Source organism: Nycticebus coucang, chromosome 6 (assembly GCF_027406575.1).
Source record: "Nycticebus coucang isolate mNycCou1 chromosome 6, mNycCou1.pri, whole genome shotgun sequence".
NCBI lineage: Eukaryota > Metazoa > Chordata > Mammalia > Primates > Lorisidae > Nycticebus > Nycticebus coucang.
In genome coordinates, this window is record NC_069785.1 from 118,590,381 (window position 1) to 118,616,398 (window position 26,018).

A 26,018-nucleotide genomic window follows, 5' to 3' on the forward strand; every position below is an offset into this window, starting at 1 on the left:
AGAAGAGATCAAACTTTCACTCTTTGCAGATACTAGGAATTCTACTACAAAACTTTTAGAAGTGATCAAGGAATACAGCAATGTCTCAGGCTACAAAATCAACACCTATAAATCTGTAGCCTTTATATATACCAACAATAGCCAAGCCGAAAAAAGTCAAGGACTTTATTCCTTTCACAGTAGTGCCAAAGAAGATGAAATATTTTTTTTTTTTGTAGAGACAGAGTCTCACTGTACCGCCCTCGGGTAGAGTGCCGTGGGGTCACACGGCTCACAGCAACCTCTAACTCTTGGGCTTACGCGATTCTCTTGCCTCAGCCTCCCAAGTAGCTGGGACTACAGGTGCCCACCACAATGCCCTGCTATTTTTTTGTTGCAGTTTGGCCAGGGCTGGGTTTGAACCCGCCACCCTTGGCATATGGGGCCAGCGCCCTACTCAGTGAGCCACAGGCGCCGCCCAGAAGATGAAATATTTGGAAGTTTATCTAACAAAGGATGTGAAAGATTTCTATAAAGAGAACTACGAAACTTTAAGAAAAGAAATAGATGAAGATGTTAACAAATGGAAAAACATACCATGCTCATGGCTGGGAAGAATCAACATCGTTAAAATGTCTATACTACCCAAAGCAATAAATAATTTTAAGGCAATTCCTATCAAAGCTCCATTGTCATATTTTAAAGATCTTGAAAAAATAAAACTTCGTTTTTTGTTGTTTTTTTTTTAGAGACAGAGTCTCACTTTATGGCCCTCAGTAGAGTGCTGTGGCCTCACACAGCTCACAGCAACCTCCAACTCCTGGGCTTAAGCGATTCTCCTGCCTCAGCCTCCCGTAAAACTTCGTTTTATATGGAATCAGAAAAAACCTCAAATAGCCAAAACATTATTCAGAAATAAAAATAAAGCAGGAGGAATCATGATACCAGACCTGTGACTGTACTATAAATCAATAGTGATCAAAACAGCATGGTACTGGCACAAAAACAGAGAAGTAGATGTCTCGAACAGAATAGAGAACCAAGAGATGAATCCAGCTGTTTACCATTATTTGATCTTTGACAAGCCAATTAAAAACATTCAGTGGGAAGAAGATTCCCTACTTAACAAATGGTGCTGGGTGAACTGGCTGGCAACCTGTAGAAGATTGAAACTGGACCCACACCTTTCACCATTAACTAAGATAGACTCTCACTGGATAAAAGATTTAAACTGAGGACATGAAACTATAAAAATACTTGAAGTAAGTGCAGGGGAAACTCTTGAAGGAATCGGCCTGGGTGAATACTTTATGAGGAGGACTCCCCAGGCAATTGAAGCAATATCAAAAATACACTACTGGGACCTGATCAAACTAAAAGCTTCTGCACAGCCAAGAACATAGTAAGTAAAGCAAGCAGACAGTCCTCAGAATGGGAGAAAATATTTGCAGGTTATACCTCCGATGAAGGTTTAATAACCAGAATCCACAGTGAACTCAAATGTATTAGCAAGAAAAGAATAAGTGATCCCATCTCAGGGTGAGCAAAGGACTTGAAGAGAAACTTCTCTAAAGAAGACAGATACACGATCTACAGACACACGAAAAAAAGCTCATCATCCTTAATCATCACAGAAATGCAAATCAAAACTACTTTGAGATATCACCTAACCCCAGTAAGAGTAGCCCACATAACAAAATTCCAAAACCAGAGATGTTGGCATGGATGCAGAGAAAAGGGCACACTTCTACACTGCTGGTGGTAATGCACATTAATATGTTCCTTTTGGAAGGATGTTTGGAGAATACTTAGAGATCTAAAAATAGACCTGCCATTCAATCCTATAATTCCTTTACCAGGTATATACCCAGAAGACCAAAAATCACAATATACCAAAGACATCTGTACCAGAATGTTTATTGCAGCTCAATTCATAATTGCTAAGTCATGGAAGAAGCCCAAGTGCCCATCGACCCACGAATGGACTAGCAAATTGTGGTACATGTATACCATGGAATATTATGCAGCCTTAAAGAAAGATGGAGACTTTACCTCTTTCATGCTTACATGAATAGAGCTGGAACATATTCTTCTTAGCAAACTATCTCAAGAATGGAAGAAAAATTATCCAATGTACTCAGCCCTACTATGAAGCTAATTTATAGCTTTCATATGAAGGCTATAACCCAACTATAGCACAAGAATATGGGGAAAGGGCTAAGGAAGGGGAAGGGAGGGGGGAGGTTAGGGTGAAGGAAGGGTAATGGGTGGGGCCACACCTACGGTGCATCTTAGAATGGGTACAGACAAAACCTACTAAATGCAGAATACAAATGTATATATACAATAAGTAAGAAAATGCCATGAAGGCTATGTTGAATAGTTTGATGAGAATATTTCAGATTGTATATGAAACCAGCACATTGTACCCGTTGATCGCACAAATGTACACAGCTATGATTTAACAATAAACAAATAAAAATAAATAAATAAATAAAAAGAACAATCCCAGAAATAAACAATTCACAGGTTAAAAAAAAAAAGAAAGAGAAAAATTGACTCGGAGTGTATGATATTCAAAGAACAGTGGACTTATGATTACTTTTTCGTGTAGTACAAGGAAAAAGCTGTGTGTTTGATATGCCAGAATATAGTGTCTGTGTTCAACTAATTCAATTTGCATTGATACTATCAAACTGAACATAAAGATAAATATGATTGGTTGGAGAAGTGAGAAAAGATAAAATATTAAAACTGAAATATACATTGACAACTCAGCAAAATACTTTTGTGAAGCAGAAACAGCTAAATACTTCATCACTGAGAGCAAGTTTTCAAGTTGCCAAGCTAATAGCGTGCACTGGCAGACCATTCGTGGAGGGAGAATTTGTTTAAAAATACCTTCTTTCTGTTGCCAAAGAGATGTGTCCGGAAAAGGCCGATTTATTTAGTACAGTGAGTCTTTCAGGACCCTCAATTACATGAAGGATTAAAAAAAATGGGAGACAATTTGCCTCAGCATTTGCAAAACTCCGCAAAAAAACTTTCCTATTTTTCCTTGGCACTCAACAAAAGTAATGATGTTCATGATTCTGCACAACTTCTAATTTTTATTTGTGGGACGAATGACTATTTCGAAGTCGCAGAAGAGCTTGCTGCACTGCAAAGCATCAAAGGAACAACTACAGGAGAGGATATCTATGAAAAGGTTTGCCAAATTGTGAATGGTTTGGAGCTGGACTGGGCAAAACTAGCCAGTGTGACAACTGATGGTGCTCCTAGCATGGTGGCTTTTCAGAAAGGAGTAATTTCGCATTAACCAAGAGATGGACAAACATAACCATTCTCATCCAATAGCCATACACTGCCTCATCCACCAACAAGCACTGTGTAGTAAATCACTGAAGTGGGACTCTGTTATGAAAACTGTGGTATCTTGTGTTAACTTCATTAAGAGGTAATGCACTAGGGTGGCGCCTGTGGCTCAGTGAGTAGGGCGCCGGCCCCATATGCCGAGGGTGGCAGGTTCAAACCCAGCCCCGGCCAAACTGCAACCAAAAAACAGCCGGGTGCTGTGGCGGGCGCCTGTAGTCCCAGCTACTAGGGAGGCTGAGGCAAGAGAATCGCTTAAGCCCAGGAGCTGGAGGTTGCTGTGAGCTGTGTGATGCCACGGCACTCTACCAAGGGCCATAAAGTGAGACTCTGTCTCTACAAAAAAAGAAAAAAAGGAAAAAAAAAAAAGGTAATGCACTAAACCACAGACAATTTCAGGAATGTCTATCTGAGCTAAATGTTGACTGTGAAGATGTTCCGTACCACACAGAAGTCTGTTGGCTGAGTCAAGGGAGAGTTTTGAAACATTTCTATGACTTACTTCCACAGATTACAGCTTTTCTGCTTTCAAAAAACAAAGAAGTACCAGAGCTCAATGATGCAGAATGGAAATGGCACCTTGCCTTTCTGACAGATGTAACAGAGCTACTCAACAGTTTCAATGTGCAACTTCAAGGAAAGGGGAAGCTCAACTGTGATATGCAATCACATGTGAAAGCATTTGAAGTAAAATTAGGCCTCCTCATCAAACAAGTAAAGGAGGAAAATTTCTACCATCTCCCCACAACTCGAAATATATTAGCGGAAAATCCATTGGTTGCATTCCCAAATAAAACATGTGTGGATTCACTGGAAAAGTTGCAAAAGGAGTTCCAATTTAGATTTAAAGAGCTTCATCTCCATGAACAGGACATACAGCTTTTCTGTAACCCATTTTCTATTGACATTGAAAATGTGGATACTATATTTACCAAATGGAACTAGCTGAATTGCAGAATTGTGACTCTCTGAAAGATGCATTCAAGTCAAGCAGCCTTCCTAATTTCTATGCATCTCTCCCCTCCGAGTCATATCCTAATCTCAGGAACCATGCACTCAAAATGGCAACCATCTTTGGCAGAACTTATGTCTGTGAACAGACTTTTTCCAGAATGAAATATCTAAAATCTCCAACCAGATCTAGACTAACTGATGCACACTTGCATCACTTGTTATGACTAGCAGTAACAAATATGAAACCAGACATTGACCATCTCATTAACCAAAAGCAGGCCCATAGTTCCCATTGAAATACTGGTAAGTTTGTTGATTTACCTTTACTTGTTCTTCATTTTAAATATTGTAATTGTTCCCATTTTGTTTTTTTACTTCAAAATAAGATATGTGCAGTGTGCATAGGAATTTGTTCAAATTAAAAAATTTAATTATAGTCCAGTCCTCCAACGGTCTGAGGGACAGTGAACTGGCCCCCTGTTTAAAAAGTTTGAGGACCCTTGACATACACCAAGGCTGGTGGGTCTGAACCCAGCCTGGGCCTGCTAAAACAACAGTCAGAACTGCAACAACAACAACAAAAAATAGCCAGTGTTGTAGTGGGCTCCTATAGTCCTAGCTACTTGGGAGCCTGAGGCAAGAGAATCACTTAAGCCCAAGAGTTTGAGGTAGCTGTGAGCTGTGACACCATGGTAATCTACCCAGGGTGACAGCTTGAGACTCTGAGAAGGAAGGGAAGGGAAGGGAAGGGAACGGAACGGAACGGAACCAAGGGCAAAGACCAGACCTCATTCTGACCAAACAACCATATTAACCAAAGAAAGAAGAAAAATATGATTTTTCCATGGATGCAGAAAAAGCATTAACAAACTTCAAAACACAATTGTTGTGTAACTCACAGCAAGCTAAGAACAGAAGAGAATTTCTCCAAAGCAAAAAAAAGACATCTATGAAAAACTGATAGTTAGGGTCAGGTCCAGCGGCTCACGCCTCTAATCCCAGCTCTTGGGAGGGCAAGGCAGGTGGATCGCCTGAGCTCACAGGTTCGAGACCAACCTGAGCCAGAGCGAGACCCTGTCTCTAAAAATAGCCAGGCCTTGTGGCGGGTGCCTGTGGTCCCAGCTACTTGGGAGGCCAAGGCAAGAGAATTGCTTAAGCCCAGAAGTTGGAGGTTTCTGTGAGCTATGATGCCCCGGCACTCTACCGATGGTGACAAAGTGAGACTGTCTCAAAAAATAATAATAATAAATAAATAGATAAATAAAAATTAAAAATAAGTAAATAAATAAAACCCAATAGTTAACATCATACTTCTGGAATACCAAAATAATTTCCCTCAAAGATTGAAAACAAAGCAAGGATGTCTTCTCTAACCACTTTTAATATACATATGTGAAGGAAAGAGGTAAATTTGTCTTTTTTTGCAGATGGCATGACTGTGAATGTAGAAAATCCTATTGAATCTATAAAATAACTACTGAAGCCAATACATAAATTTAGCAGGGCTATATTATATACAAAGTTGCAAAGTCAATACACAAATATCAACTTAATTTTTATGGACTAGATACAGTTTGAAGAGTATATAATTAACATTTATAATAACATCACAAAACGTTGAATACTTAGAAATACATTAATTAAAGGCATACAAAACCTCTTTATTTAAAATTATAAAATGGCTCAATAAAATAAAAAGAAATACAAAGAGAAGCATTGTGTTCATGGGTGGAAAGATTTAAAAACTGTTATGTTGTCAATCTTCCTAAACTGATCTTCAGAATCAACATAACTCCATCAAAATGGCTTTTTTGTAGAAATTGATAGGCTGATTCTAAAATTTATGAAGAACTGTGGAGCTAGAATAGCTAGTACAATCTTGAGTAGAAGAACAAATTTGGACATCTTATATGATTTCAAATCAGGTGGTACTGGCAAAAGGATATTCCCATGGTTCTCCCCTGGGAGACACTTGGCAATGGCCAGAGTCATTTTTGTTTTGTTTTGTTTCATTTTTTTGAGCCAGAGTCTCAGTATGTCACCCTCGGTAGAGTGCTGTGGTGTCACAGCTCACAGCAACCTCAAACTCTTGGGCTTAAGTGATTCTCTTGCCTCAGCCTCCCAAGTAGCTAGGACTACAGGTGCCCACCACAATGCCTGGCTATGTTTTTGTTGCAGTTGTCATTGCTGTTTAGCAGGCCCTGGATGGGCTCGAACCACCAGCCTCGGTATATATGGCTGGCACCCTACTCACTACAGGTACCTGCCACAATGCCTGTCTAATTTTTTTTTTTCAGTAGACCCTCTTGCTCAGGTTGGTCTTGAACTCCTGAGTTCAAGGGATCATCCTGCCTTGGCCTCCTGGAGTTCTAGGATTACAAGCATGAGCCACCTCACCCAGCCCCAAGAGTCTTTAGTTTGGGAGATTACACTAGGCCTGTTTTATTTATTTGTTCATTCATTCCTACATTATTCTATACTTTCCCCGTCCTTAGTCCTTGCTGTGGACTGAGTTTAATCCCTTGAAAGCTGGCCTCTTTGGTTTCAGTGCTCTATTTCATACCTCTGGTAGAGTGCCAGAGCAGACATTAAACAGCAGCACTCATGGCCTATTTTAGTCACAAAGACTTGGAATGAAATCCTATCAGTAAAGTACCTAACAGAGAAGGGGGCTTCATAGATTGTGCTGTAGGGGCAAGCTTCCCCTTTGTCCTCTGAAGGTTCACCAAAAAAACAAATGAAAAAGGCAGATTAATAGAACAAAAAAAGCACACAGATTTATTTATTTATTTATTTATTTATTTATTATTGTTGGGGATTCATTGAGGGTACAATAAGCCAGTTACACTGATTGCAATTGTTAGGTAAAGTCCCTCTTGCAATCATATCTTGCCCCCATAAAGTGTGACACACACTAAGGCCCCACCCACCTCCGCACACAGATTTATTTTAATGTGCATGGGGGGAAACTCAGAGGAGAATGATTACCCTGTAACCCAATGAAGGGCAGATGCTTATATACCATTCTTCATAAGGGAGGAGAAACCATGGCATGCAAACAATTCGATTGTTGGGGATTGGGAGTGGACTCTGGTGACAGAAATTAACTTGTAAGTAATTCTTTTTGAATTTGAGCCCGAGAGGCAGACATTATACTGAAAAAAATTCATCCAGGTGGGTTGCATTCCTCAATCTTCTTTCTTTGATAGATGATGAGATTTCAGGAAGGAAATGGTGAAGGGTCTCTTTGGAGGGTCCAATCCTAAGACAGCAAAGAGAGTGTCAGCCTCTTCCACCATCTATTGACCTCCAAGGGCCCATGATTAAAAATAACCAGCATACCAGGGTGAAATTCCCTGGATTCCTTCAGTCCTTTTTCCCAGAGCACTATGGGGTCTCCCTGCACAGCCTCTCTCTCTTAGGTCCTTAGATTTTTTTTTTTTTTTGAGACAGAGTCTCACTATGTTGCCCTCAGTAGAGTACCATGGTGTCACAGCTCACAGCAACCTCCAACTCCTAGGCTTAAGTGATCCTCTTGCCTCAGCCTCCCAAGTAGCTGGGACTACAGGCACCCGCCACAATGCCTGGCTATTTTTTGGTTGTAGTTGTCATTGCTGTTTGGTAGGCCCGGGCTGGATTCGAACCCACCACCTCTGGTATATGTGGTTGGCACCCTAGCTGCTGAGCTACAGGCACTGAGCCTAGGTCCTTAGATCTTACTTTGAAAACCACTGACTTAGAGGCAGTTAAAGATTTTTTACAAAACATGGTTTATAAAAATATCTGTTAAGTCTTCTTAAGGAATGACGTTTTAAGTGGTGTGTGTACGCAGGCGCATTTTCAGAATCAGTGAGTGGAAATTTAGCTCGTGTTTACCATAGGTTATGTACAATACTTTAAGGAGCAGAAAGGGTACATTGTGTTTCCAAAAGCAATCTACCTTATACCTACCAGACAGCTTGGAGTAGCAAGCTCCCCTAGTCACTCCCTTCAGCACTCACAGAATGGATTGCAGTGAGCGGGTGACATACACAGTGCTTAGCTACAGGCCAGCTGTGACCCGACCCCTCTCTCACTCAAGTTAGCTGGTCCAAATGCAGGAAACTGTAGATCACATTCTATTGGGTGAGCCGGTTTGTGATGCTGTAGCAGATAAACCCCACATCTCTGCGGTTTAACACACCAGATGTTTCCAGCCCATGTCACATGTGCAACCTAACATCAGCCAATGTTTATGGGAGGGCTCTGCTCAGTGCTGTTATACAAGGACCTAGGTTGGTGGGATCCCTGTCTCAAAGGATGCTTTCTCAGTCAGGCAGGCAGGAAAAGGGGCTGTGGCTCTTTAATCTTTTGCCCAGAGAGATATGTCACTTTGTCTTTTTATTCACCAAAGCAAGTCCCATTAGGCTGTTTTTATCATGATCATTAAAGTGTGTGGAATACATAAATGAATGAGCATACATCATTGTGAGATGAATCGTGCCTCCCCCTCCAAATTCACATATTAAAGCCTTAAGTCCCATCGCTCAGAGTGTGAATATATTTGGAGAGAGGTCCTTTATAGAAGTAATTAAGTTAAAATGACATTGTGAGGCTGGGTCCTTTCTCATATGACTTATGCCCTTTAAGAAGAGGAAATCAGGCTTGGCGCCCGTAGCTCAGTGGGTAGGGCGCAGGCCACATGCACCAGGGCTGGCGGGTTCCAACCCAGCCTAATCTGGGACTGCTAATCAACAACAACAACAACAAAAAATAGCATGGCATTGTGGCAGGTGCATGTAGTCCCAGTTACTTGGGAGGCTGAGGCAAGAGAATCTCTTAAGCCCAAGAGTTGGAAGTTGCCATGAGCTGTGATGCCACAGCACTCTACCGAGGGTGACATAATGAGACTCTGTCTCAAAAAAGAAAAAAAAGAAGAAGAGGCAATCAGGATACAGACAACACACAGAGGGATAACTGTGAACACTGCAGGCCACAGAGGGAGGGCTCAGAAGAAACCAACTCTGCCAGCCCCTTGACCTTAGACGTCTACCTTCCCGAACTGTAAGAAAATACATTTCTGTTGTTTAAGCCCCTAGGTCGGTGGTATTTTGTTGTGGCAACTCTCTATTCAATGAGCTAAATAGTTGAATTTAACAATTTTTCATTGAACAGACACTTCCTTTACAGTGCTAGGTACAGGCTGGATGATGAAGGCATGGCCTCTTGCCCTTAAATGGCCTCTGGTTTAGGGAGGCAGGTAAACACGGTGGTGAGGAATGATTCAACACAACTCAGCAATGCATATGCACTATCAGTTTACATCCCTCTACGACATACACTCACGTGTCTCTTAACAGGGACACAGTCTAAGAAATGCACCATTAGGCCATTTCGTCATTGTTTAAACATCATATACTGTACCTACACAAACCTAGATGGTACAGCCTGCCACACACTTAGCCGACATGGTGTGGCCTGTTGCTCTGAGGCTACAGACCCTTACAGCATGCTACCGTCCTGAATGCTATAGGCAACTATAACACAGTGGCAGGTATTTGTGTATCTAAACATATAAAAGAGACAGTAAAATATGGTATAAAACATCAAAAATAGTGCATCTGCATAATTTCCTACATGGGATTATAATCTCTTACTAGGACTACTATTGTATATGTGGTTTGTTGTCATTTGAAATGTCCTTTTGTGGTACACGACTATACCTAACGGATATGTTTTGGCCCACACTTTTCACCTGGCCATATTACCATTGTTTTAACAAAGGCTTTTTACTTGTGGGTTTTATTGTTTGTTTGTTTGTTTTTTGAGACAGAGTCTCACTCTGTTTCCCTGGGTAGAGTGCCGTGGCATCACAGCTCACAGCAATCTCAAACTTTTGGGCTCAAACGAACCTCTTGCTTCAGCCTCCCAAGTAGCTGGGACTACAGGCACCCTCCACAACACCTGGCTAGTTTTTCCATTTTTAGTAGAGATGGGGGTCTCATTGTTCAGGCTGGTCTCAAACTCCTGAGCTTAAGCAATCCACTCGCCTCAGCCTCCCAAGGTGGTAGGACTACAGGCGTGAGCCATCAAGCTCAGCAACTGTAAGTGTTAAAGTTTGCATCTGGCACAGACAATATAGACTCCCCATGGCTCTAAGTTAAAACAGAGGCAGGTGGCCAAGGCTAGGGGAAGGAGCATCATCTACTCCCTGTTTCGTTACTAGAAGTTTGGTACTTGTCCCCGAGGCCACATCAGAAGAATGAAGACAAGTGGTTTGAGGAGAAGGAAAGAGTAGTTTATTAATTTGTCAGTAAATGAGGAGGTTGTCAGACTCTGTCTTAAAGTACCAACATCCTGCCTCTGAGTAGAAATACAGAGCTACAAAGGGAAGGTTTTCAGCTTCAGGCTGTTTATTGATACTTATAGTTGAAGGTTCTGACTCATCCCATCCCATCTTTGGCTAAGACAGTCTCCTGACCTCTGCCTGGACAATTCCCTTCAGTCATCTCCTGTGGTACAAAGAACAAAAGATTCTGTCCTTCCTCTCCCAGCCTGAGGCAGGGATGCAGGTTTTAATTCCCAAGGAGAATGGGGGAGGTTTTAGAGAGACAGAAAACATTTTTACTATTTTTTAGGCCATTGCCCCTGTTACATTCTCAGAAAGATGTAAAAGTATCATAGGACTTCCCTTTCTTTCTTTCTTTTTTTTTTTTTTTTGAGGCATAGTCTTCACTCTGTTGCCCTCAGTAGAGTGCTGTGGCATCACAGCTCACAGCAACCTCTAACTCTTGGGCTTAAGCAATTCTCTTGCCTCAGCTTCCCAAATAGCTGGGACTACAGGCGCCTGTCACAATGCCCAGGCTATTTTTTTGTTTTTGTTGCAGTTGTCATTGTTGTTTTTTGGCTGGCCTAGGCTGGGTTCAAACCTGCCAGTCTCAGTGTCTGTGGCTGGTGCCCTACCCACTGGACTAGGGCACTACCCAGGACCTCCCTTTCTACAATCAAGCCAAACCAGTACTTGTTGTCAGTGCCAAGATTAACTGTGACCAGACCCACTCCCCATCCCCACCCACACCCCACAAAACAGGCGATTTGAAAGAAACATCTGTCAGAGACTTCTGGTTTGAGGCTTGGGAACAAACTAATCAGCGTTCACCTGCTTAGGCCAATCAGGGCTCAGCTATGTTAACCAACCAGAACTAAGTGAGTTTTGATCCTTCATTTGTATAAACACACCTGACTGGGGACCCGGCTGGGACCTTTTGCTGTACACACCACGACTCACACACACCTTTCCTGATTTGCAAACTGTTCATTAGGAATAAAGGCTCTTTCCTCCAAATCCCACTTCACAGAACTTTTGTTCACACAAATAACAGAAATCAGCACAAGTAGCTCTAAGTAAAATTGGAAGGTAAGGAGTTTTTATTTGTGTTTGTTTTGGGAGGCCACAGAGCAATCCCTGAGAATGCAGCTGGACCTGCCAGCACAGAAACCAGTTCCTAGAGAGTCATCAGGAATCACCTGCTCATCCTCCATCTCTCTCCACAGGTCTGTTTCTTGTCATTTTCTGCAGCCGGTGTTCTTTGTTTGTCTGTGGAAATGGTGCAGATTGACAGCATCCCAGCCCACAGTCTACAACACTTCTTATTTCCCAGCTGCAGCACCACAAGCTAGTGACTCAGGGTCCTGGTTCCAAGTCGTGGGAAGGAACCTCGTGGTCCACCTGGACCAGGTGTCCACCCCTTGTCCTGATGGCTTTTGCCAGAAAAGGTGGGACAATGGCGCACACAAGACCATGGGCTGGAGAAAAAGGCAATCCTCTAAGAAGGGAAGTATAGACAGGGTAGACATCCCCAAATTCTCCTCACGCAAGCATCAGAATTGAATTTAAGGCTGGGCATGTTGGCTCACACCTGTAATCCCAGCATGCTTTGGGAGGTCATCATGGGAGGATAGGTTTGAGAGGAGAACAGCTTGAGGCAGGGAGTTCAAGACCAGCCCGGGCAACATAGCAAGACCCCCATCTCTAAAAATAATAAAATAAAATTAGCCAGCAGTGGAAGCACAAACTTGTAGTCCTAGCTACTTAGTGGGAAGATTGCCTGAGCCCAGGAATTCAAGGTTACAATAAGCATTGATCATGCCACTGCACTCCAGTCTGGGTGATAGAGTAAGACCCTAAAAAGAATCCAGAAAAAACTTGAATTTAATAACAATTGAGTGAAGGAAAATTCATTCCATCCCTCTACACATGAGTGTGTTTGTGTAGATTTAGCCTTGTGGTCTTGAGGCCTGGCTGTGTACCAGGTTCTCACCTGAGGGGTTTCAGACACACGCCAGTTCCTGGGCCCCACCTTATACCAAGCATAAGAATTTATAGAAGTGGGGCCCAGCCCACTTTTTTTTTTTTTGAGACGATCTCATTCAGTTGCCCTGGGTAGAATGCCATGACATCATAGCAACCTCAAACTCTTGAAGCTAGTTTTTCTATTTTTAGTAGAGCCCCTTGCTCAGGCTGGTCTCTAACTCCTGAGCTCAGGCAATCTACCTGCCTTGGCCTCCCAAAGTGCTGAGATTACAGATGTGAGCTGCTGCCCCTGGCCTTTAAAAGTTTTTATTTATTCATTTGTATTTATTTATTTATTTTATTTTATTTTTTTGCAGTTTTTTGGCCAGGGCCAGGTTTGAACCTGCCACCTCTGGCAGCGCCCTACTCCTTTGAGCCGCAGGGGCCACTTGCCTTAAAAACACCCCAGATGACATGAATGTGCTGCCCGAGCTGCACACTTGTTTAGATGTGACAGTATAACACAGACTTAAGACTTTACAATTTCTTATTTTACTGTAGTGGTCAAGTTAGGAATCTTCTGCATCTGCTATTTATCACAAAATCATCACCACGTATCTTGGGGGAAAAAAGAATTTTTTTTTTGAGACAGTTTTACTATGTCACCCTCGGTAGAGTGCCATGGCGTCACAGCTCACAACCTCTAGCTTTTGGGCTCAAGCAATTCTCTTGCCTCAGCCTCCCAAGTAGCTGGGCCTACTGGTGACTACCACAACGCCCAGCTATATTTTTTTTTTGCAGTCGTCATTGTTGTTTCGCAGGCCCAGGCTGGGTTCGAACTCGCCACCCTTGATGCATGTGGCTGGCAACGTAACCACTGTGCTATGAGCTCTGAGCCTTTTTTTTTTTTTTTGAAAGAGTCTCACTTTGTCACCCTTGGAATGCCAGAATGCTGTGGCGTCACAGCTCACAGCAACCTGAAACTCTTAGGCTGCCACAACGCCCAACTATTTTTTTTAAACACACCCATTTTATTTTATTTTATTATTATTTTTGGCAGTTTGGCCGGGGCCTGGTTTGAAGCTGCCACTCTCGGTATATGGGGCCGGCGCCCTACCCACTGAGCCATAGGTGCCGCCCCCAGCTATTTTTTGTTGTACTTGTCATTGTTGTTTAGCAGGCCCAGGCTGGGTTTGAACCCGCTTCCCCCAGTGCATGTGGCCGGTGCTCAAACCACTAGGTTACTGGTGCAAAGCTGAAAGAAGAGCTTTTTAAAAGAGGGGTAGTATTAATTTGAATATAGTTATATATCTGGGTGATTTGGTTCTGAAAAGCAGATCATCAGGTTTCTTAGAACTTCATGGTCTTCTGGAGGAATAAGAACCCTAACGCCTCACATATACCTTTACCATCTCTGGAATGCAAAGCCTTAGTGGTCTTTCCAGATCACTATTACTGTTCCTAGGCTCCCTTCTTGGCGTGTGTGTGCTGTTGCTTCCAAGGTCCACACCTAGAACTTCTCTTGGACTACTGAAGCTTTGATCACCCAGGAAAAGAGCAGGAAATACCCAGGAGTTCATCCTATGGCTCCCCTCTCCAGCCCCAGCATCTGAGCTAAGGACCAGTGGGTATGAGAGTGTGACAGCCAGGCTCCCTTGTGTAATTTTTCTCTAAGTTTCCCTGAGGGTTCAGGCTACAGCCACTCTTTCTCCTTCTCTATTCTCCTGTGAGTGCTTCTAAAATAAATCACTTATACACAAATCCTTATTGCAGGTTTAATTCAGGAAACCCAATCTAAGACAGTCAACTTTATGAAATTTTATCCCTTCTGACAATAGTAAAATTTGATATGGCTTTTAATACTCCTGTTTATAAATGGCTGGGTGCAGGGGCTCACGCCTATAATCCCAGCATCTGGGAGGCTGAGGTGGGTGGATTGCCTGAGCTCACGATTTTGAGACCAGCCTGAGCAAGAGCAAGACCCCACCTCTACTAAAAATGGAAAAACTGAGGCAAGAGGATCACTTGAGCCCAAGAGTTGGAGGTTGCTATGAGCTATGACACCACAGCACTCTACCCAGAGTGACAGCTTGAGACTCTATCTCAAAAAAGAGAAAAAAAAATCCTGTTTATACCTTTTCAGAGGTATAGGACCAAGCTTTATTTATTCCCACTCTTAGGAAGACAGTAGGGAAACCAGCCCTTTAGAAGTAAATTAGTCAGTTTCCCAGGAAACTTGGGAGCTCCCGGGACTAAAAGTTTGGAGGAAGGACAGTAAGGAGAGGGGACCTGGAGTGGAAACAGATGAGATGGGTTGGTGTTGGGGAACCCAAAGAGGGAAATTAGGAGCAAAGAAAAAGAGTGGTGATGTGAATGGAGGCATGACATAACTTTCAAATCAAGTCAAAGCATACTGTACAATGAAATTTTTTTTTCTTTTTCTTTTTTTTTTTTCAGTCCTTCAGTTACAATGAAATTTAAAATGGGTTATGTGTCGCTTTCTGGGGCTGCAAAGAAATCATTAACGGCAGATGCAATAGCTGCCACAAGGTGGCGCTCTGGCTATATTCACAGCCACGAACTTGAGGTTTCTGGGAGCTTTACAGTTCCCCACTCCTCTGCTCTGAGTCTTTAAGGTCTCTAACTAGAGGTCTGTCACACTCCAGCCATACTCAGCCAGCCTATTATTAGTGCCAAGCCTTCCTCCTGGCGCAATGACAGTGTAAATTTCAGCAACAGCAGAAAGGGGACAAATACAGCTGTTGTGCATTTTAGAATAATTGCTATAGGCCATTTGGAGACAGCTTTATGCAGACTTATACAATATCTCACTTTCCTATTTTATCTCCCACTCTGTATAATGAAGTTGTGAATTCACCAACTCATGTGAGTCTGGACTTATTTGCCCCTGACTTTACTAAGTGAGCCCCCCCTTCCCCCCCCCAGAAGACACCACGCTGGCTCATCTCAACATCCAGCCTTTTCCCCAGCTGTCCCTTTTCCTGGGAGCACCTTATCCCTCTCCTGACTATTTGCACTCAGCACAAATGCCCTTTGTGAAAAGCCTCTCTCTGCTTCCCCCTCAAGTCTGGGCTCTGTATGTACTTCTTTTCCACTTCTCTCATTAATTCTAAGCGTTCGTTAGAATACCATGAGGGTAGCACAGTGGTTACGGTGCCAGTTACATACACCGAGGTGGTGGATTCGAACCTGGCCCCAGCCAGCTAAACAACTGCGACAAAAAGATAGCCGGGCATTGTGGTGGGTGCCTGTAGTCTCAGCTACTTGGGAGGCTGAGGCAAGAGAATCACTTAAGCCCAAGAGTTTGAGGTTGCTGTGAGCTATGATGCAACAGCACTCTACTGAGGGTGACATAGTGAGACTCTGTCTCAAAAAAAAAAAAAAAATACCATGAGGGAAAGTGTCTTGAGCTTTTCTATCTTTATATCCTCAATGTTTATACAATTTCCCACATAGTGAGTGAATAACTGAATGAATAAATTTAAAAAGCTCTAAAGGATTAAAGACCTTTCCTCACCTTGAATCTAAAAATGGAAATAGCCAGAAATTTGGACCCAAAGTATAGGATTTTATTGGCTGCTGTGATTACATCCAGACATCTCCCCAGAAAACTCTTAAATGGGTTTAAATAGAAAAGTTGGAGACCCTGCAGTGAGCTGTGGGTCAGAGGAGTCCCCCAGGGCTGGAGTCCCCCCCAGGGACTTCACGGCCCACCAGGGTCTGTGCAGAAGGCCTGAGCAGCTTGCTGACTGAGTAAGGCTATCTGCCACACATTGCAGCCTCGGCAGGTCCTTGGAACTGAAATAATTGAGAACAGCAGCAGAAACAACAAGTTTCTGTGTCCCTCCGCCTTCCTTCTAAGCTATGTTTCCCTCTGCTTCGGGGGCAGACGTCGTACTCCTAGGGACTGTAAGACCTGTGAAACTGGATATCCTCTGACCGAATCATAGGAAGGCTCGGCTCACCTGCCTCTGTTTCATGTCTGTCTTTTGCAGTGATTGCTTGCTGGTCCTGGAAAAAAGCAAATGAAAGCTGTGAACCCAAGTAGTCATTGTCACTCATCTGTTGTGAGATGAGTGGAGAAAAGGTTGCATCTTAGATGTGGATGTACTGGAGATACAAAGATGAATAAGATAACCTTGAAAATATTCGCAGAATTCTAGAAGGGAGAAACATGAATAAACACTGACAATATACATCAGTAAGTGCTGGGATGGAGGTTTGTATGAGGCGCTGTAAGATCAAGGGAACAGCCGTGGTATGCTAGGAGATGTTTTGTAACCAGCTGCTGGGAGACGCCCTGATTTTGTAGTGTTGGCTCATTTCCATGTGGCAGATTCTCCCATAGGGACAGATTTCAAGTTACTAACCTAATAGAACTGGACACAGAGTTGGGATGTACACAGTTGACTCTTACAGCCAGTGAAAGCTGGTTCTAGCACACGGCCATGACTGTGGCCTTGCGAGACTCTGAGCAAGGAATCCATTCACGTTGTGCCTGAACTTTTGACCTGCAGGACTGTCCGCTAATATGCATGTCACTGTGAAAGTTTTGAGACAGACTGTGTTATGGTCCATTATCATTTCAGCGTGCTTTCTGATTCGCTCATGCAGGTTTCAGCTTGCCTGGCTTCTTGGTGTTGCTGCTGGGAGGGCTTCATTTCTTTCCATCTGTGTGGATTTTATTATTCTTGATTTTTGTGTATCACAAAACTTTTGCAATGACCCACTTGGATGAGGTCTGCTTTAAGCTGCTAAATTTGTACTAATTTGTTACACAGCCCAAGAAAACTAACCCAAATATGATTAAACCCTTTTATGGATGTGAAAACTGAGGCTTAGAAACAGTAAGCAATTGGGTTGATGAGGCTGGAAGGCAAGATGAGGCACATCTCACTCTAAGGACTGAGGCACATCTCACTCCTTATGTCTGTTGTTCTTTCTTTTTTTTGAGACAGAGTCTCACTATGTCACCCTCAGTAGAGTGCCATGGTGTCACAGCTTACAGCAACCTCAAACTCTTGGGCTCAAGCGATTCTCTTGCCTCAGCCTCCCAAGTAGCTGAGACTACAGGTGCCCACCACAATGCCTGGCTGTTTTCTTCTTTTTTTTGTAGAGACAGAGTCTCACTTTATGGCCCTCGGTAGAGTGCCGTGGCCTCACACAGCTCACAGCAACCTCCAACTCCTGGGCTTAAGCGATTCTCTTGCCTCAGCCTCCCAAGTAGCTGAGACTACAGATGCCCGCCAACGCCCAGCTACTGGGCCCTTATGTCTCAATGCTCTGTGACTGCCTATTGAAAACTGTGACACATCAACCACAAAAGACCAGAATCACGAAAGCTTCTATTCCTTTGCTTGTTGTTATTTTTTTTTTTTTGACCAGAAAATGTGCATTGTTATCAACAACAAAATTCTAAGCTAGAGGAAAATCAAATGCTGAGTGTGTCTTGAACTTGAAGTTCTGCCTCAGTGGTTAGCTCGTTATTTATTTCAGAGGACAACCTTATAGAAGAACAGAAATTTCACAAGGGATGCTACTCATTACTTGTTTGAGTTTGGCTGGAGTGTCCATTTCTGCTGTTTTCCTCCAGCCTGACCAGATGTGCTCAGAAAATTCGGTTCCCCTTGAATATGTACATCTGTCAAAATTCCTGTCAATTTTAGCACCACTGCCAAGGGAGTGAACAAAGAGAGTTAGCGATTAACTTCAAAGAACTTTGTTGGAGAGGAATAAAGATATTTAAGGCCTATTTTGTGAACTAATTGCATTTGCATATTTATAGGATTTACTGATATAGCAGTAATTAAAAACTATTTAGTAGTCTTAAAGGACACGTAACTCAGTTGCTGTTTGCATAATAAACACTTCCTTATTATGTTTGCATAATAAACTCTCTCCCCTTGCTTCTTCTGAAAGGCAGTGGTCCATCTAAGAGGTACCATATCTTACTTGAAAATAGGGAGAAACAGTGCAAGGGTTCATAGGGGTGTGAAATGGGTGCTTCTGAAAGAAATCTATTTCTAGATACTCCCTTTCTTTCTTTCTTTCTTTCTTTCTTTCTTTCTTTCTTTCTTTCTTTCTTTCTTTCTTTCTTTCTTTCTTTCTTTTTTGAGACAGACTCTACTCTGTCACCCTGGGTAGAGTGCTGTGGCGTCCTCAAAGCTCACTACAACCTCAAACTCTTAGGCTCAATCGATCCTCTTGCTTCAGTCTCCTGAGTAGCTGGGACTACAGGCACCTGCCACCACGCCCAGCTAGTTTTTGTAGTTTTAGTAGAAATGAGATCTTGCTCTTGCTTAGGCTATTCTGGAACTCCTGAGTTCAAGCAATCCACCCACCTTGGCCTCCCTGAGTGCTGGGGTTACAGGCGTGAGCCACTAGGCCCAGCTTCTAGGTACTCTCTAAATGAAGGGCCTGGCTGGTACTGCTGTCAGAGAATGAAAGATTTCAGATTTCAGACTGTCTGTTTTTTTATGCTCAAGTGGTGTTACTTAAGTCCAAATGCCTAGCCATTTGTGATTCCAAGTTTTTGATCTGCCTGAAGGGCCTGAGTGAGTTTCATCCCTGCGCTCATTCTTCCTAAAATGTCTGGGGAATTATCAGAAACAATGTGAATTAAAAGCTTTCTCCGGATGAAAAGTGCTGTATTTAAGGAGTGTGAAAAGGGAGTAGTTTCATGAAAAATTAAACACTGGGGCCAAATACAGTTGACTCATGCCTGTGATCCTTGCATTCTTTTTTTTCTTTTTTTGAGACAAAGTCTCACTAGGTCGCCCTCGGTAGAGTGCTGTGGTGTCACAGCTCACAGCAACCTTCAACTCTTGGGGTTAAGTGATTCTCTTGCCTCAGCCTCCCAAGTAGCTGGGACTACAGGCGACCCTAGCATTCTTGGAGGCTGAGTTGGGAGGATTGCTTGAGCTCAGGAGTTCAAGACCCCAGAGCAAGACCCCATCACTGCTAAAAACAGAAAAATTAGCTGGGCATTGTGACAGGTGCCTGGAGTCCTAGCTACTTGGGAGGCTGAGGTAGAAGGGTTGCTTGAACCCAGGGGTTTGAGGTTGTTGTGAGCTAGGCTGATGCCATGGCACTTGAGCCTGAGCAACAAAGCATGACACTGAGAAAGAAAGAAAGAGAGAGAGAGAGAAAGAAAGAAAGGAGAGAGGGAAGGAAGAGAGGGAAGGAACAAAGAAAAGAAAAAGAAAAAGTAAATATTGGGGTGAGGGGGCAATACCAAACCTCAAAATACTAAATAAACAAACAAACCCAGACAGAAAGGTTAGAAAAAGAAAGTTCTGAGCCAGCTGATGGTACAGAGCAGGGCCATCAAGAAGAGAGCAGGAAGCCTCTGTATATAAACTACTTTGAAGACAAAGTATATACTCACTCAAACCCATTTCCATCTTGGCAGAATTCATCAGCCAATAAAGAGCTGTAACGGGCAGACTTACCAGACTGTTGTTAAGTTAGCTAATGAAGGCCGTAATGTACCTGTATTACACATCATTAGCAATGGCCTTCCAGTAACAGATGGGCATATGAGGGAGTGTGAGGAAAGGGGCAGGTTTGACTTAGAGTCAGGGCTTACGAAAGTGCTCAGCAAGAATGCAATGTCCATCATTACCTCCATCACACCTTTACATGAAGGGAAGCGTCTGCGTCCCTTGCACATCCAAAGCACCAGTGCCTGTAATTTCCCTTTCTCTTGTCTTAACCCATAAACAGAAGCTGTCTGAAGAACTGATACTGAGACTCGGAGCCCCGGATTCATCCTCTCTGAGCTTGTTTCTCCACGGAGCCCCATTTATCTGCTCACTGTCTCTAAACTAAGGGTTTTTTCTCAAATAAACTTTCCGTACCTATGTACCACAGTTCCTCTACAAGTTACATTTAAATTTCTTTTTTTTTTTTGTAGAGACAGAGTCTCACTATATGGCCCTCGGGTAGAGTGCCGTGGCCTCACACAGCTCACAGCAACCTCCAACTCCTGGGCTTAAGCGATTCTCTTGCCTCAGCCTCCCGAGTAGCTGGGACTACAGGTGCCCGCCACAACGCCCGGCTATTTTTTTGGTTGCAGTTTGGCCGGGGCTGGGTTTGAACCCGCCATCCTCGGCATATGGGGCCGGCGCCCTACTCACTGAGCCACAGGCACCGCCCATTTAAATTTCTTTTTCTTCAAGAATACTTTTCAGGGCGGTGCCTGTGGCTCAAGGAGTAGGGCGCCGGTCCCATATGCAGGAGGTGGCGGGTTCAAACCCAGCCCCGGCAAAAAAACAAAAAAAAAAAAAAAAAAAGAATACTTTTCAATGTGAAGCATAAATGAAAAACAGTAGAAAGAACTTCCTGCATCGTTCCACCAACCGTTCGAGCGTCAATCGCCTACGTGGTGCATGGTGCCCCTTCATGCTTGGATACAAATAAGAACTTTCTTTTGCATCATCTCAATGCGAGTAAGATCAGGAAATCAACATTGCAACATTACTACCATCTAATCCACATACCTCATTCAAGTTTCACCATTTCTCTCTTCTTTTTCTTATTTCAGAAAATAGGAGGGTACATGTAATTAGGTTACATTATTTGCTTTTACAAGGTGAAGTCCGGATTGCAGTCATGACCTTCCCCCTAGGAGTGTGCCCCTTACCAGTACATTGTACTGGTTGTGGGAACTTAACAAACCCTTCCCCCCTCCCTCTTGCCTGAATTAAATTGAGTTTTTCTCTCAAAAATATGGAATGTTTCACAAATTTGCTCTTTGTCTTTGCACAGAGGTCATGCTAATCTTCTTTGCATCATTCCAATTTTAGTATACATATGTGCCAAAGCGAACACCCAGAATGTTCTTTATGACAAAATTATAGAACTTTTTGGATCACACATCGCTCTTAGTTGTGGTGTCTCTTCAGTTTCCTTTTGTTTGATACAGTTCCCCAACCCTAACTTTTGTAACCTTGGAACTTTTGAATATTACATGCCTGCTATTTGCGTGTTCAGTAATACGGGATTGTCTGATATTTCTTCCTGAAGTTACACAGTTTTGGCAAAACCTTACTAGAAGAGTTCCTTTGTCTTCTCAATCCATCTGATCTCACGGCACACAATTCCCATTACTGGTGATATTAACTTTCATTATTTGATTAAGGTGTTGACTGCCAGCTTTCTCCATTGAAAAGTTTGGGGTTCCCCCCCACCCTTTTTGTTGTTGTTGTTGTTGTTGAGACCAAGTCTCACGTCTCACTTTATTGCCCTGGTAGAGTGCTGTGGCATCGTAGCTCACAGCAACTTCAAACTCTTGGGCTCAAGTGATCCTCCTGCCTCAGCCTCCCAAGTAGCTAGGACTCTAGGCACCCACCACAACACTTGGCTGGATTTTTTGAGATGGGAGTCTTGCTCTTGCTCAGGCTGGTCTCGAACTTATGAGCTCAAGCAATCCACCCAGCTGGGCCTCCCAGACTGCTAGAATTACAGGCAGGAATCACCTTGTCTGGCCTGAAAAGTTTGTTGGCTTGTTGGTTTCTTTTTTAACTTTTGTTTTTGTTTTTGAAAACAAGTCTTACTCCTTTCCCCTGGGTAGAGTGCCTTGGTGTCATCATAGCTCACAGTAACCTCAAACTCTTGGGCTCAAGAGATCCTCCTGCCTCAACCTCCTGAGTAGATGGGACTACTGATGCTCATAATGCCCGCTAGTTTTTGTATTTTTACTAGAGATGAGGTCTTGCTCTTGCTCAGGCTGGTCTCCAACTCCTGAGCTCAAGCAATCCACCTGCTTTAGCCTCTGAGAGTGCTAGGATTATAGGAATGAGCCACTGCACCTAGCCTAAAAAAAAAAAAATCTTTGTAATTAATAAGTACTTTGTATAAATGTCCTGTTACTGGGCGGCACCTGTGGCTCACAGGAGTTGGAGGTTGCTGTGAGCTGTGTGAGGCCACGGCACTCTACTGAGGGCTGTACAGTGAGACTCTGTCTCTACAAAAATAAATAAATAAATAAATAAATAAATAAATAAAAAATAAAATAAATGTCCCGTTCCTCATCAAACTTTCACCTACTAGTTTTAGCACCCCTGGAGTTTTTCTGGATGAATTAATTACAAGGCTGATTTCAATATCCCTTCTATATCTATTAGCTGACCTTCTAATTTAAGGAAAAGCTTCTTTTTTTCCTAATCATTTGTTTAAATCAATATGGATTTTCAGATTATCTTGTTTAGTGGGTTATAATTTTTCATGATCACTATTGATTTTGATGCTGGAATTGTCGCAGATGTGGCCCGTGGAAGCCCCTCCCACCCCATGCCTGTGTCTTTGTGTCACGCCTCCACCATTATTTTAGTACTTCTTTACTTTCTGGAAAACCACGATGTTTCAGGCTCTTCTCATACTTTCCCTCAGCTCTGGAGTCACTCACTTCTCCAGTTCTTCCTTTTAGGGGAGTGTGGCTTTTAGAAACTAAGATCTGAGTGCCAAGTGCATTTAATGTAATTGGGTGTCACTCTCCCAGACCCTCCAGTGGAAAGAGCGAGGGAATACACGTCTGTGTGAACATGTGTGCACACACATTCCTGTTTGTATTTATTTCTTTATTGAGGTTTATATACTGAAAACCATGGGCTCACACAGACACTTCCAAACCAACTCAACACCACAGGGTTCATCTAGCTTTCTCCCTTTCCCCAGAGGGAGTTATTTATAACAGAGAAAAAGCAATGACGCTACATTTTATTGGTAGATTAAAATTAGATGGAGAATTTCATGGATCTAAACAAAGTGAGTGAGTGATTTAAGAGAATAGGAATCAAATATACACTTTTTCTGTCTCGTTTTGCTCTATGAAAATCTACTTCAAAATTTTGCCTCTACAATCCGTTATTAACAAAAAAAAAACAGGCAGATATTGGAAATGGTATGAGATTTGGTTTTGTTTTCTAGAGCATCTGGGGCAAATAGAGTTGTTGTTTAGAATTATGCATTCTTTTTCCTTTTTTTTTTTTTTTTTTTAGTGAACGAGTATTCACTCGAGAAGAGAAAAAAAGAACTTTTGTTGAATGACATTAAACTTCAGTAGTTCTCCTCTTCAATCAGATCACCCTTTCTTAGGCAGTTACTTTCTGGATGGCAAGCAGTGATAATTTAAGAAGTACTCCCATTTATCAAAAATCAAAGCTTCTTTTAATTAAAGGAGCTGAGGAGAATCAAAAAGCACTTTTTTGTTGTATTGTTTGCGGTTGTTCTTCATCAAGCAATACCAGGTTTCCACCAGCTTTGTGTAATTTGAGAGTCCAGTTACCCCTGTCAAACGCCGAAGATGTAACTGCGGAAGTCTGATTTAGAACAGCTATTTGGATTTCAATGATTAATGAAATTAGTGTCCTGAATGTCAGCAAGAGCATTGCCTTAGGTAAAGGCTGTAAAGGCAATCATATTAGTGTGGAATTTCCTCTCCTTAGGGGCTCCTTTTAGATCACATTATTCACTTAGCCATCTTCTGGCAGGGAAATGGAAATGTTGGCCAGATCTGATCCTGAGGCAGAACCCAAGGGAGAGGTGGAAGAGTTCTGTGATGGCATCCACTCCAAAATATTTGCATGGTGCTGGTGTTGCCTTCGGCCCCACTGAATGTTGACCAAATAGCACCAGTAAGGATAGCAGAGACTGGCAGAGAGGAAGTGGTGGAGATGAACTCTGTAAGGAAAAATTGAGCAGCCATTCCATCTGGTAGGCAGGTGTGTGTTCTCTTTGGGACCTGCCTGGGAGAGCTGACAACTGCGATGGCCCCTCTGTGGCCCTGCATCCTGCTGGCTGCCTCAGGTGAGTCCTTTTATGATTTCGGTGGGCACTGAGTGTTAATCCTTAGAGGCTGGAGACCATATTTTATACACTGTTCTATAGAACTGTTCACTAATGTTTGTTTTATTCCTCTGTAAAATATCAGTCCTGCAATTACAGATAGACGTATATAAAGTGTCACACTGTGGGACTTTTTAGGCTTTACACATCACTGAAATATGCTCTCAAATGTTGTAATTGCTTGATAAATCTCTGCTTCTGTAGAAATCAAGCTGTCTGTAAGCAATTTACATTAAGCGTTCGGGGCATTCTTTTCCAAATTTACTTTTATGTGTGGATAATACATTTTTATTATCCAAAATAATCTTGGCTTCCTTATAAGCTTTTCAGCAGCTCAGAGGAAGAGTCCTTTGGATCATCATGGCTATAGGCATGTGCATATTATTTTGGTATTAGAGGCCTTATTATCCTGCTTCACAAAATCTGTATAGGTGAATCTACAAACTTCCAAGTTTTGATACCTGGTCCACTTAAAAACACTTTAGAAACTAATATATTTCTTCTGAATTTTTGGAACTGTATTTCCATAGTACCAGTATTAATTCTGCTGAATTTAACCATTTTAGCTAGGAGAGAAGTGATACTTAGCAAATAAGCACAAACCAAGAATTTATCTTTATGTGCCAATTTCCCACCACTGCTTTCTTGAGGAGTCTCCTGGAGCTCATATCCAAATTCTCAAGTTTTAAAATATAACTGGAAGTGGAATGAGTCAATTACAGAGATGAGTTAGAAAATTGGTAGCTAAGAAGCTGGAAATGATTTTTTTATTAGGTAGAAAAGAAAAATAGCCACTTATCATTAAAGTATAAAAATCCTGGATGTTGAACATAAAGGGTGAAAGCATATCTTAATTATCAAAATAAACACAGAGGAAATGTCATTAAATGCCAAATGGGTTTCTTAGCAGAAAATAATTGTGAACATTAAAGTAAGATAAAATAGAAAAATGAAGAAATTCTTCTTAACAGTATCTCTTTCTAATGTTTTGTATTATGCATGGTTTTGGTTCTAAATGTAGCAGAAACATTGTTTTAATAGTGTCTAACAACCAGTGCTTTCCCATAAATCATACTGAGGACATTTGTTGCAGAAAAAATTTGCCTTTTGGAATTTTACTATAGTTACAAATTTTGTTATAGTTACAAATCAAGACAATTTGTAAATATAAGAGCATTAAACCAATCATCCATGCATGGCTGCTCCCAGGAGGCAGTGTGCTGGGGCAGAGGAGGCCTGGAGGGGGAGAACCTTCTAGATCCTGCTTCATGACTCACCAGCCACGTGACCCTGGGCAAGTCAATTAATCTCTTTAGAGGTTCAGTTTCTCTGTAAGTTAACTGTTATTTTGAATATTCATGAAGATCAAATAAGATAGCCATGTGGATTTGTAGGTGCAATGCATATGTAAGATATTATTAACCTGAAAACACACACACGTACACACACGTACGCACCCACGTACACACAGAGAATGTAACACGGGCTGTTTCTGTCCAATAATGTACACCATACAACATGACAGTTTTCCTTTGGTTTCTTGCTGCTGTTTCTAATATTCTCAGGGAGCCAG

General features: G+C 42.3%; 1 protein-coding gene and 1 non-coding gene across 2 annotated transcripts in view; one reads left to right on the forward strand and one right to left on the reverse strand.

Moving 5' to 3' along the window:
* The first annotated feature begins 11,755 nt into the window (after positions 1–11,755).
* The window catches only part of HTR3B (5-hydroxytryptamine receptor 3B), a 54,688-nt gene continuing 40,425 nt past the window's right edge, over positions 11,756–26,018 (forward strand). The window contains exons 1-2 of the mRNA XM_053595615.1: positions 11,756–12,060; positions 24,318–24,406. Of these exons, the coding sequence (XP_053451590.1) occupies positions 11,756–12,060; positions 24,318–24,406 (394 nt within the window). The remainder of the gene's footprint in view (positions 12,061–24,317; positions 24,407–26,018) is intronic.
* Positions 21,323–21,428, reverse strand: LOC128589418 (U6 spliceosomal RNA). The gene has a single exon (XR_008381001.1). It is a non-coding gene; the product is annotated as a U6 spliceosomal RNA (small nuclear RNA).